Source organism: Bubalus bubalis, chromosome 21, assembly GCF_019923935.1.
Source record: "Bubalus bubalis isolate 160015118507 breed Murrah chromosome 21, NDDB_SH_1, whole genome shotgun sequence".
In the NCBI taxonomy this organism is placed as follows: Eukaryota; Metazoa; Chordata; class Mammalia; order Artiodactyla; family Bovidae; genus Bubalus; species Bubalus bubalis.
Genome location: NC_059177.1, coordinates 24,994,105 through 25,008,468, shown reverse-complemented (window position 1 = coordinate 25,008,468; position 14,364 = coordinate 24,994,105). Strand labels below are relative to the sequence as shown.

Below are 14,364 nucleotides of genomic sequence, written 5' to 3'. Positions count from 1 at the left end.
ATAAACTCTGTGGTTAATTCTTCAACCTCAATTTATTTATTAGTTTCAAGAATCTTATACCTCCAAGTTTGCTAAAAGCCCTAAGAGTGTCTTTACATCATTAAAACATTTCATTCTTCTTTTTTCCTCTCCTTTTTGTGAGGATGAATTGTGCAAAGAAAAACCTCAAGAAAGAAAAGGAATGTGTCTGTCAGATAAGCTTTAAATTGCATTAGTGGACAGCTAGTTGAAAGTGGGCCAACTCTACATACGGACATTGTCTATCTTTGTCTGTAATTTTCCTTGTATTATATATATATATATATATATATATATATATATATATATAAAAAATTCTAAGCTCATTTAGGTGGTTGGGTGAATTCATTTCCTTAGAGTTGTAGGCCTAAGGTCCCCATGTCCTTTCTGGACAGCTGTCAAGAGCCACTCTCATCTTATAGAAGCTGCCCACACTTCTTGCCACATGCCTCTATATTTTCCAAACCAGCAACTGAGAATCTCCTTTGCATCAGTTCCCTGTAATACTTCAAATCTCTCTAACCCTATCCAGTCCCAGAAAGGGCTCATCTGAATAGGTCAGCACCATCAAAGATAAAGCCACTTTTCCAAATCAACTCTGCCATTTATTCTAACATAATCATGAAAGTGAGCGCTCACCATATTCATAAATCCCATCATACTCAGATGGTGGGCAAGGGTCAGTGGGGGGTATTTTAGAATTCTGTCAGCCATAATTCACTTTCCTTCGTTTATTTCCATCTCTCTAAAGGCTCCATATTTGCCTGCACACCTGGCAGTCATAAAGACATGCCCTAGAAGTATACCAACTGGGACAGACAGAGTCAGCAGGGCAAGATGGAGCAAATGTTGGCAAGGCCAAATTTATTTTTATATCCAGTATGTGAATAGCAAAGACCCGCTGTAAATATTAATAAAGCTTCTCATGGAGAAAGGTGCTATAGACGCCGTAGTTCTAGAAGGCCATATGAGCTGAAATTCTCATATCATTTTTTGAAAAATTTGGTTCTGTTGTATGTGTACCTGGTATGTATGGTCTATGTACCTAGTCCACAGCAGTGAATCCCTCAAGGTGTTCAATAACAAGTGAAAAATCATATTAAATATGAAATCAGAACATCCTGAATTCTTCATGCTTTCTCTCTAAGTGTTCACAAAAAACTTGCATTTTTTTTTCTTAACAAGGCCTGTCAAATATGTTTCAGTCTGTTTTATATATTGTTTTTAAAAAAACTTTGGGACAGTAAGAAAAATATCAACTAGGCTGAACACTAGACATTTACCCAACAAAGAATAGCTCCAGGACCCAAACTAACAAACAAACAAAAGAAAGTGTGTAAATGGATTTCCCATGAAAATAATTGGTCATGACTCAATGAAATAGTAGAATAATCAGCATAAGCCAAACCGAAGCAATGCTGTTATATGGATGTCCTTTCTTTCAAATAAACGACAGGACATCTCAGTAGACATTCTTATGGACAATTTTTAAGGCAACAACAAATGCAGACCCAAGAAGGGAGGATTTACATATAAAGTTTATTTTAGCAGAAAGCTACCCACAGTGGAAAAGAAGAGAAGCCTAGGCAATAATACCAGAACACAAAATTGGCACGTTCTGCTGTATCTCTTAGAAATGTGATTTTTGGAAACACAACGGGAACCATTTGCTTTACTCTGTGGAGAGAAGCGTATTTTCTTCCATAATTCTACTTCCTTAGCAGAGATAAGCTGCTTGAATGTGACTGAATATATGCCAGAAGAGACGGACTCATTCTTCCTTTCTGTTCTCATAAAATATGACTTCAAAATACTTCAGAGAAATGTCAGTTATAATGAAGGTGTGGTGGAAAGAACACACTGGATTGAAACATTTCATTCCCCATTAGACCTCATTTTTCTTTCTCCTAAACTCTCTCGCTGGTAGTCTATGACTTCATTTATCTTCACACAATATTTAAAAATCCCTTCCATTATCTGCTATATGTTTTATCCTTAATTTGGATATACACCTCAGAAAAATACAATTCTCTTACTTAGCTTCTTGGTTCTTGGCAGAACTAAAATTTGGATACTCAACTAAATAAAACCCTTTTCTTTCCTCCACAATGTCTTTAGAGAATTCTAAGGTCATTCCTAGAAACATAGATTTATGTGACAAAAAATGGCAATATAACATTTATTTTACTTATTCATATGGGGGAGGGGGTCACAGCTTTGGAATGGCCTTTGAACTGCTATGCAGAAAGGTCTTTACCTCTTGAGATCTCACTCAGCTCAAGGGTGAGCTTTTGTTAACATCCTTCATCACCTGTAACAAAGGTTCTGCACAAGTCAGTTTGCAACAGGACTGAAAATGGAGTTTCCTCTGAATTTTTAAAATGAACATAAAACTCTTGAAGCAAAAGCTATTGGGTGAATCTGAAAATAAGCAGTCAATAGATCTTCATGAGTGCAGTGAATGAGTCTGGCCTCACATGAAATTTTGTTTAAAAATGACAGGGTATAGAAATGATGCATGTTGTCTAAAATAATTAAAATCACCTTCACTGTGAAATAACAGTTTCATCATATTGAAAGTAAAGCAACATTCTTTTCTTTATTTTCTGGATATAAAACTCTCAATCCTGGGCTCATAAAAATCGTAGGTTTAAAATTTGTTTTAGAGGAAATGTTCCATTCTTTCCTCAGATACAACTTTTAGGTTTGTTGAACAATTGGATTTATGCCAGTAGTTAGGAGCATCTATGTCTGTATTAGAAAGATAACACTACTGTTTGAGCACAGCATCTGTATTTGCGTCAATAAAAATATTGACGATTCAAACTAAATTGAAAATCATTCTCAGCAAAGTCTCAAAATTGTGTTCGAGAGTAAAGAGGACAATCATATTGTCCTATTGAGAAAACATGCTAAATTTTCATATCTTCTTTCTACCAATTAGTTTTTTTTTGTTGTTTTTGTTTTTGCTATTTCTGAATATATCACAATGGTGAAGGTAGGTCAAATTGGCAGTGGCAATATTCCTTGTGAATGTTGCTTGAGTGGGTAAAATTTTCAGGTAAATATGCCCAACAGTTTCCTGTTGGCATAATAATAGTGATAATAACCATCATTATTGAACTTCTACCATATATTCACTCAAGAAATATTTATTATATACTTACTAAGGGCCACTCATTTTACTGAGGTTTAGGGATATGGTGGAGAACAAAGCAACAAAGTCCTTCACTCCATGAATCTTACAGTAAAAATTATAATAGAAAATATAAGTATGGCCAATGATGATAAAAGCGTGGGAGAAAAATAAAGAGCATAGGGAGTGAATGGGTGTTGCTGATGTCTACTAAGAGACCAAAGAAGCCTTCACTGACATTTGAGAAAAGAACTAGAGGAATGAGTGAGACACTGAGAAAAGCAGTTTGGGGAGTAGGAGCAGCATGCACAAAGGTCCTGGGTAGGACTGTGTCCCACATGATGGAAGAACAGCAATGAGGCATGTGTGGCTGAAGAAAGCTGAGCAAACAGGAGGGTAGATGAAGATGTAGGCACTACTCTCAAGATGTTTTGCAGCCTTTGGATTTTCCTTTGAGTGAAATTAAAATGCACTACATGATAGTGAACATATAACCACTTAAACAGTGATTACAATGATTCAGGTTAGAGTTAATAGTGACTCAAACCAGGATGAGAGCAGTGGGCAGGTGGAAAGTAGCCATATTCAGCATAAATTTAGAGCATATAGCTGCAATAACTTCCTGAAAGATTAAATGTAGATTTTAAGATAAAGACATGTGTAAAAGATAACTCCAAACTGAGCAGTTGGAAGAATGAAGTTCCATGTACAGGGATAAGGTCAATAAAGGGGGAGCAGGTTTTGGGGTGAGGGAAATCAGGGATTTGTTTTAAGACGTGTTAACTTACAAATGTCTAACTTCAGACCAAAAACTTCCAATAGGCAGCTGAACTGATATGTGTAGGCAGAAAGTTCTGGTCTGAAGAACTAAATTTGGAAGTTATCTTATGTAAATAGTATTTAATACCACATAGTTGGAAATGTATGAGTACCTACTATAGACTGGGAGTTCGGGTGTCCCTGGTGATTCAGACAGTAAAGAATCCGCCTGCAATACAAGTGACCCAGGTTTGATCCCTGGGTCATGAAGATTCCCTGGAGAAGGAATAGCTACCCCCTCCAGGATTCTTGCCTTGAGAATTCCATGGAGAGAGAAGCCTGGAAGGCTTACAGTCCCTGAGGTCACATAGAGTTGGACACGACTGAGTGATTAATAATTTCACTTTCATACACTGAGAGCTCAGCTCAGCCTTTGGTATACCCCGACTCATGTAATAATTTCAAGAAAAATTTCTCCAATTTAAAATAGAGCAACTGTGTTAAAGCGATTAGTGCTAACTTGGCCAAGGTTGTATGTCTGGAATTCAACGGATTGTATCTAAATACCACTGCAGTTTTTCTCCTGCCTAATTTTGTCTGGCATAATCTGACCACAGTTCAGTTCAGTTCAATCACTCAGTCGTGTCCGACTCTTTGCGACCCCATGAATCACAGCACGCCAGACCTCCCTGTTCATCACCAACTCCCGGAGTTCACTCAGACTCATGTCCATTGAGTCGGTGATGCCATCCAGCCATCTCATCCTCTGCAGTCCCCTTCTCCTAATTGCTAAATAAAGTACATAAGGATATAGGAAGTGTTCTAATCTCTACTGGAGAATATGTGAATACCATCCACAGAGGTATACAGTATCAGAACCGGCAAGACTATGGCTCTTCCACTCCATGTAGGACCAACATCTTAGAGTACATTTCTTTAGATTTCACACTCCATATCCACATTCAGAATCTCATTCACTCCCAGGAAAAACATTTTCCTTACTTTTCAGCACATTGAACAGAACTCCGATGTTACAGCCTGTTCAGTTCAGTTCAGTCGCTCAGTTGTGTCTGACTCTTTGAGACCCCATGAATCGCAGCACACCAGGCCTCTCTGTCCATCATCAACTCCCAGAGTTTACTCAAACACATCTCCACTGAGTCAGTGATGTCATCCAACCATCTCATCCTCTGTCATCCCCTTCTCCTCCTGCCTTCAATCTTTCCCAGCATCAGGGTCTTTTCAAATGAGTCAGCTCTTCGCATTAGGCAGCCAAATACAGCCTATTACCACTTGTTTAACCCAGAGTTTCTCAATATTGGCACTATTGACAGCTTAGGACAAGATATTTCTTTTCACAAGGCTTGTCCGGTGCGTTGTTAAGATATTAACGGCATCCTTGGCCTGTACCCACTTGATGCCAGTAGCACTCACTCTCCACTTGTAAGAATGAGAAAATGGCTCTGCTGCTGCTGCTGCTAAGTAGCTTCAGTCATGTCCGACTCTGTGTGACCCCAGAGACGGCAGCCTACCAGGCTCCTCTGCCCATGGGATTTTCCAGGCAAGAGTACTGGAGTGGGGTGCCATTGCCTTCTTTGGAAAATGGCTCTAGACACTGACAAATAACCCTAGATGATCAAACTCACCTCTGGTGGAGATCCACTGGTGTTGCCCAGGTCTTATGTTTGCTATTTTAAGTTCACCCATGGAGGATGGAAACTGAGGAGGAAAGAAGTCTAGTCCTTCTGTATTTTGCCCCATGACTCACCCTGGCTTCCTTAGAATTGGAGCATACCTTGAAATTTACTCAGAAGTTGCCTGGGCTTTCATTCCTTCTTCAGGAAGGATTTACCAGTACCGAAGCTGTCCTAGAAGTCATTGGAAGCTAGTAACCACAGGAACTCAGAGGGCCTTTACTTAATGGCTGTCTGTCCTGGAGAATAAAATGGCAACCCACTCCAATACTCTTGCCTGGGAAATCTCATGGACAGAGGAGCCTGGCAGGCTACAGTCCATGGAATCACAAAAGAGTTGGACATGACTGAGCAACTAAACATTAACAACAAATCCTAGAAACTCAGACAGCCTTTACTTAGTGGTTGTTTGTAGGGCACAAAGGCAATCATCTCCATGATTCCAAACAGGAGGTGTTGTAAATCTAAAGGCATCTAATAAAGTCTAGGTGGTCAAGCAGTAATTGTGGAACAAATGGGAACTCAACTAGGAGTGATTATAAATGTTTCGGGCCAGTTTTCTGGCTTGCATCATAAACTTGCTCAGCACCAATATCAATGACTTCAACCCAGAAAAGAAATCATTCTTCTTGGATTAGGTCTTTACCACTGAGCTAGCATAACCATGATTTACCACCTAAGAGCCAGTCACATTTAACCCTGGAGCACTACACAAGGTTTGCAGTAAAGTACACTCATATCGGAATATTCCAAAGGGGGGATTTATCCACTAAATCTGAGCACTGTGCTTCAGATTCTTTATTCTGCTCATTTATTTTCTACCTCAAGAAACATGCTACCAATTTTGAGACCCTTTCTACAGAGCCAGTAGAAGTTCTCAGTGTCAGTGTTTATTTTTACGGGTGTCTTTCCCATGAGATGCTTCCCCTCTAATAAAAATTACATCCCATATAATGGGTATACTTGCATATATCTTTGTGTTTGTATTTTCAATATAAGAGTACAAGATATAGGGCTATAAAAGATGTCAAAACATAATCAGGCTCTGGGGAAAATAGGATTTTGTGTATGCTTGGCAGAGCAGCCTATAGTATTCAATTGCTTACTGCAGATCTTCCATTTCTAATAATAATAAAATTATAGAGGATGGTGTCAGTGTGAAACTACAGACAATGGCTCAGTGAAGACCAATTATCATTCAGTTCTAATGTTCCTGCTGAATCATCACAGGGAAAATACATCACAATCATTAATAACAGATAAATGTCATAGATGGTGGAGAAAATATTTTAAAATTCAGCAATTTCAACTTAAGTGGCTCATGAATTATACATTTAATTAAGAAAAGCCAAATGGGAAGGATTTTAAACTTCCAATTTGCAAGGTATTTTTCTTCTTTCCCCATTAAAAAATATACAAATTAAGCACAGCAGTGGCTGATGATGGGAAAAAAAAAAAAAAGATAAAAGCCCCCATTGCCGTCTGGCTGTTTGGATGAATGGGAAAAGGCAGCCAGTGGGGAGAAGGAAGCAGGACAGGATGAAAAATAATAGTGACAGAAAGGGCTTGCAACTTTGCACCTTCACTAGTTCCCAGAAGGGTGCAAAAGGACACCTGGAGTCTAGCCTCAGAGCTACTGGCGTCTTGCTTTCTGCTTATTTGCCTGTAAACTGAGGGGGTTGGGCTGGAAGAAATTTCAGGTCCCTACCATTCCAGACATGCCATGAATCTGTGAGTCGAGGAATATACTCTTCAACTTCCTACACACCACCTGAAGGGAAATATACAAGGTGACCACCATTCTATCAAGCCTTCCCTAGTGTGATCTCCCAGAGAAGACTGAATTTTACCATTAACAGCAATGATTTTCAAAGCAGAATTTCCTCACTACCAACACCCCCTGTGAATCTGTTATCAATGCAAATTTTCTGGCCCCTCCTCAGACCTAATGAATAAGAAACTCATTAGTTTATGGTTTTCCAAGTCCTCCAGGTGATAGTGATACACATTGAAGTTTTAAAATCTCTGCTCTAGAGAGACCTTCATAGAGAGGAGAATTACTAACTACAGGTTTTGCAAGCGTGTTCTCTTCCCTGCTAATAGTAGCTATAAGCTTGTTGGAGTAATTTTGAATAGCAGGTTAATCATTTATTCTACAAGATTCTGAGGAATTCGAACCCATGATGGGCAATATGATAGGGGAGGGAATGTGAGAAACAACTGGCCTAGATGTGAGAGGGCTCAGATATACAGGGAGCTGGGATTTTGGAAGTCTGATGGCAAGAAAGAAGGATTAGACATTAGAAGGACAAAGGTTCAAGTTCTATCCTTTTTACATGTTAACAGTATAATTTGGGGAAATTACATTTATACCCCTAGCTCCAGTATCCTTCCTATAGGGAAGGATATATAGTAGCAGGCATATTTGCAATAGCCAATTAACCTCACAAAACAAACTGTAGGAATGATGAAACAAGTATGAAACAAAAGTGCTTCTATTTTTTCAAAATTATTCCTTATGTCATCTTCCTTATTTCTGAACACATTCTTCAAGTAGCTTCTAAATATCCCACTATTGAAGAAGGATACACTACATGTAGGAACAGATCAGAAAGCTTTAGTAGTAAGGTAAAAATGAATTCCCCTAGGGAGAGGTGAAAATTATAGTCTCTGGCCCCAAGATTATAGGGTAAAAGTATACAAAGATTTCCTGAGCACCAGTGGCAATGTGTAATTTCTGTTACGCAAAAGGAGTTGCTTTGGATTTCAGAGGGCTAGAACTTATTCCTCTTCCCACAGAGGCATCGATGAAAGATACCTAAGCTGAACAGAGCCCTGGGAATTTGCTCAAGATCTGTCTTTATTTCACAGAAGGTTCGAAAGATGAAGAGTCACTGACAACAGGGAAACCTGAACTACATTTTTTCCCTCTTTTTTATACTGAAAAAAATTTTACTATCTAGGTGGCTCTCCAGTTTCAAACAAAACCCTTTGAGCATCTCTCTGGTGAAGACAGAGCAACAGGCTTAGAAGTGAAGTAGCAAAGGACATCAGTAAAAAAACTCAGACACAAGAGCCTATATGAAATGATACAAGACTCTAGTAAGGACTTGCCAAGAAAAAAAAAAAAAAAAAAAAAAAAAAAAAACACAAAGATTCAATACCTGGGAATGGGACAAGAATGTCAAAACATATTTTAAAAAGAAGTGAATTTTATTTATGCATAGTTGACCTTAAGGGCTTTCCTGGTGGCTCAGACAGTAAACTAAAAGCATAGACTCAGAAAACTTGAAGGAATGTTGAGAGTGGAGTAAACCATTCATAGAGACATGGGTTTAGCTTCCCATTCACTGCAAAAATAAACTTCTTTTGCAACACCTCAAGCAATTCTCATCCATTCTCTGCTTGATCATATCTAATGATAGAAAACTCATTATCTCCAAAGTATTCTGCTGGTATAGCTCTAAAGTTTGGACTAATCTTCACTGTATCTTAATGTAGTCAAACAGCATACTATAATGTCCACAAGTCCTACTTTTGCCTTCTGGACATCAATGGAGAGAACTTTTTTTTTTTTTTAACCCTTTGTGAATGTCATAGCCATTGGACCTATGAAAACAACTCAGTTATTTTTCTCCATTTCTACCCTCCAGGGTCAAAATCTAAGTTCTTACTACTTTCTTTGGTATTAACTTCTGGACTTGGCTACATTTTGGCTATCTATCTCAATATACTTGAGATTTCAGTTCCCTCTCAATAATGGGTACTCTGAACATAGTATTACAATTCAACTGCAAGATATTTGTAGGCTGTTGAAAATACAGATTCCATGGTACTTCACTCAGATGTTAATAAAACAAATTGCTAGGGTAGGATTAGCTATCTGTACTTTAACAAGTTTCCTAATGTGCTCTGAATAAAGCATAATACTCCAGTCTGAATAGTTCAGAGTAAGAATAAAGAACATTAAAAGAATAATACTGTCCATCTTTTTTTTTTTTTTTTTTTTATAAATGATAACCCATTCTTGTATTTAGTTTTCCTGGTACATTATTCATCCTGTTGTTTATTTTTCCCATTTGCACAATTAAATAATAATTAAATATTCAAATATGACAGGCACAAATTATATAGAGAAGTCTTCTGTGTTTCTTTCCCTTCTCTTGAGAAAGCCACTGTATACATGCCTAGATTTTTAAATTTAAAAATTTGTAGAAACACACACACATAAGTTCTCATACATGTAAATGCATAATTTTTTATGAGATCATACTAAACATTTTTATTTACAATATACTTTTCATGTAATAACATGTCTTAGATTGTTTTTCTTCCTGAACACTAATTTTATAGGCTTAATGACACTTTGTGAATTTTTATATTTCATGCTTAAGTGGCATTTTTGTTGCTGTTCATCCTCTTTGTTATATATTTCTGTCATATCTTATTCATTCCTGAGAATGATACCAGAGTTCTGGCTATTTAGATGAATTTATTCTTACTGAAATAATTTATGAATTGTCGAATTTAATACATTGCAAATACAATATATAATTTAATACATAAGTGATTTAATTTAGTCTGTTTTTTGTAAACTCATTATTTTCTTCTGTCTCTTTTCTATCTTCTTTTTTTTCATTCTTTAAAAAGAATCTGGTTCCCTAAGTATATTGTTAATGCGTATCTGTTTTTTTTTCCTGGTTTGAAAGGGATGATAAAGATGCCAAAATTCACACATTTCCACTTTCTCAAGCACCTTCCCAGGTGGCTTAGTGAGTAAAGAATCCACCTGCAGTGCAGGAAATACAGGAGACTTAAGAGACCTGGGTTTGATCCCTGAGTTGGGAAGATCCCCTGGAGGAGGCCATGACAACCCACTCCAGTATTCTTGCCTGGAGAGTCCCAAGGACAGAGAAGCCTGGCAGGTTATAGTCTATAAGTCACAAAGATTAAAACACGATTTACTCTTTAAGGTCAGACACGATTAAAACAATAGAGCGCACACGCATTTTCTCAAGAGTTTTTGTATATGGATCAGATTTAAGGTCAAAATAGCTTTCAATTCATATTGCTTCATCATCCCTCTAGAGAATTTTAAATCAGTTCTATTAGTGAAAAATGTTTCAGGTTGTCTGCTTCTATCTGAAGAGGACTGCTAGAACATTATAGAAATAATTAGCTTTCAATTTTTTTCTTTTTTGTCTCTGCCATGTCTTGCTTCTGCACTAGTTTTAACATAAGTACAGATGACAAACATGAACTGTAACCTCTGGCTGGACAAGAGGTTCCCAGTTGCTTTAACTGTTCTCCTGTGACTGTGATTTCCAAATGTGTGATGTCCAAGTTCATCTACAATTGAAGACATTTTAACCATCATTAGTATATTTCCCCTTTTCACCCCAGCACCTATAGCTCCCACATATTTGGGGAAGGAGTCATTTTTGAACCAGTTAAGTTCTTCCACTTTCCTTGACATAAGTTCATTTGTATCTAGTTTTCACAATACATACAATTTCTTAACCTTATTAGTACCACACTTACAAAACCTTAATACATGAGACTATTTTCCTTTGCTCAACGACGCGTGCTGGCTAAGTGACTTCAGTCATTTCTGATTCTTTGTGATCCCATGGACTGTGGCCCGCCAGCCTCCTCTGCTCATGGGATTCTCCAGGCAAGAAGGCTTGCCATGCCCTCCTCCAGGGGATCGAACCCTCATCTCTGGCATCTCCTGCATTGGAAGGCAGATTCTTTACCACTAGTGCCACCTGCAACCCCCTTGCTCAATGATATCTAGATAAAATTTAAAAAATGACAACATAGTTTTTGCAGAGATGTACACCAATTCTAACTCTCATATATTGCAGATAGAGATATCAACTAGTGTAACTGGAAAAGTCTTTTGTAGTTTTTTTTTTTTTTAATTAAGTAAAACATACATCTACCCTGTAGTTCACGTCTAGGGACTTAACAAAGAAAAGTGAAAATGTCCACAGACAGTCTTAGAAAATAATATTTATATGAGCCTAATGCATTGGATTGGCCAAAAATGTCACTGAGGTCTTTCCATAACATCGTATGGAAAAACCCGAACTAACTTTTTGGCCAACCCAATATAATGGTCCCCAAATGGAAACAATTCTAATAATCTTCAACAGGAAAGCAGCCAAACACATTGTGGTATATTCATAAAAATGGAATTCCATTCAGCAAGAGAAAGAAAAGAAGTACTGATAGTCACAACTACATAGGGGGACATTAAGATACATTAAACAAACCAGACACAAAGCAGTACATTGGGACTTGGAGGCTGATATGCACACACCGCTATATTTAAAATAGATAATCAACAAGGACCTACCTTATAGCACAGGTAACTCTGTTCAATACTCTGAAATAACCTACATGGGGAAAAATTGATACAAGAATAGCTACATGCATAACTGAATCACTCTACTGTACACCTGCAACTAACACAACATTGTTAAGCAACTAGATTCCAATATAAAAGTTCAAAAAGAAGTGCATTCTCTTTGATTCTGCTTTTATGAAATCCAATAACCTATGATGATAGAACTCTGGTAGTTGTTACAACAGTAGAGGTTGACAAATAAGGACATAATAAAATTTCTAAAGATGGGACTGTTCCATAATTTATTTTAGGCTGGTGATTTCATAGTGCTTAGATTGTTACAATTAACTGAACTGAACACTTAGGACTTGTGCATTTTATAGCATGATAATTATATCAGTTATATATGCCTCTATATATTTATATTCATATTTATATATAAGATTTCCAGAGGTTGATGGATGTTCAGCAAAAATGATATGTTCTCTTTCATCTTCACGCTTTTGTTCTCTGAGCAAGGTTTGTTCATCTGTTGCCTGGATAGCTCCCATTCATCCTACTAGTTTGAGCATGGATTTCTTTTCAGAAGGCTTTTCTGACCACAGATCATTCTAAGCTCCTCATCTGAGTTCCGATGCTTCTGCCAAAGCACATATCAGCCCACATTAAGATTATCCACACTAGTTGTAATCAGTTTACTAGGTCAAGTTTTATAAGGCACAGGTTTTGCTTTGATGTGTTCTAAGTCCAAAAATGGTCACAAAAGAGATATTCAGAAATTGTGTAATAATTGAATGAATGATTCCAAGTGGTAGGGTCCCTGACCTTACACCTTGAAGTAAAATTTTTAGCAAACACCCCTAAACATGATTCATATGAGCATCCTTCTGATTGCTTATTGAGAAGCACAGCTTTAACATGAGCATTGATGTAGAAATTCAGTGTACATTTTGAGCCCATAATATTTTATACCATATAGATTTCCTTAATAAGTTCATCTACTTGTTCCCTTGACATCTCACCATCACATCTTTAATTACACAAAGCCAGTGATGGACAGGAAAACCATATTATCCAAATTGGGAAATACTTAATTAAAAAGAAATAAAACAATTACATCAGGATGACAGGCACAAACTGGACAAAGAGGGGCACAGTTGTATTCTATTTATGGAGAAGCAGGGCACAGAACTCTCAGATAAGAATGAATACAGTAAGGATAATACTTATTTTGTTCTGTTTCCAGATTTATCTTATGCATGGACTTTCAACGATAACCCCTTATATGTTCAAGAGGACAACAGACGGTTTGTATCACAAGAGACAGGGAACTTGTACATTGCCAAAGTGGAGCCATCAGATGTTGGCAACTACACTTGCTTCATAACAAACGAAGAAGCCCAGAGGAGTGTTCAAGGACCACCCACTCCATTAGTACAGCGCACTGATGGTAAGATGATGAGTTATCTTAGGGATAAATTTTGTCTGTGAATTTTGAAACTTGGGGATATCTGCAGAACTTTCTGCTTTCCTCTGTTTCAGTGGAGCCATAATATCTAGGAGTTGAGGTTTAATTCACAAATATGATGAAAAACCACATATTGTCAAAAATAATAGAAAACTATATAATTAATCCACATGGTATAGTATAGATGATTCTGAGAATGCTATGCCACTTCCTCTCTGGATCTGAAACAGATCCTTTCTTCGCTTAAGAAATATTTTATTAAAAAAGAAACAATGTTTGAGAGAGTAGTTATGTGTGTGTGAATGTGTGAATGCTGACAAAATTATTCATTCACCTAATATATTTTTGATGAATATACGATACAGCTTTTCTTTAACACCGCTTTCTTTTCCATATTTGTCTCTTTTGTTCACCCTTTTATTTCCTAGTTGGTAAGGCAGGAAAACAATTCACATCCAAGGAAAGTAAATCAAGTCAACATTAATAATGAGCATTCCAAAGAAAAATGAAACACAAAATTCATACTAATTATATTTCTCCAAGAAACATAATTTAGATTGGTCTCTGATGATTTTGGAGTTTAGTCAAGCCATAGCTGGTACAAGATTTAGAGCTAGAAAACCTAAGAAAGTCATCAAAGTAGAAGAATCCTCTAGTTGATTCTTTAATTAAATATTCACAGTGGTAAATGTAAAGATGGAAATATCTGTTGATGCGTTTTCTGATCAGATTCTGGACTTGTGTAATACGTCTATAGTGTTTTTCTCCTCTCTAAGTTCAAGAAAAGCAGGAATATAATTTAATGATGGCTAACAGAATCATGGAATTAGCTCCATACAGGGAGTTCTTATGACAGAGCTTTTATAATCACTAACTATTCAAATATATTTGCATGGTCTTAATTTAGAATTCATCAACCACTGGACTTATTCTTAAG

General features: G+C 37.1%; 1 protein-coding gene across 1 annotated transcript in view; it reads left to right on the top strand.

The window, feature by feature from the left end:
• Positions 1–14,364, top strand: part of CNTN6 (contactin 6) — a 262,943-nt gene that overhangs the window by 127,410 nt on the left and 121,169 nt on the right. Inside the window, exon 5 of the mRNA XM_025272271.3 lies at positions 13,206–13,409. Within this exon, the coding sequence (XP_025128056.3) occupies positions 13,206–13,409 (204 nt within the window). The remainder of the gene's footprint in view (positions 1–13,205; positions 13,410–14,364) is intronic.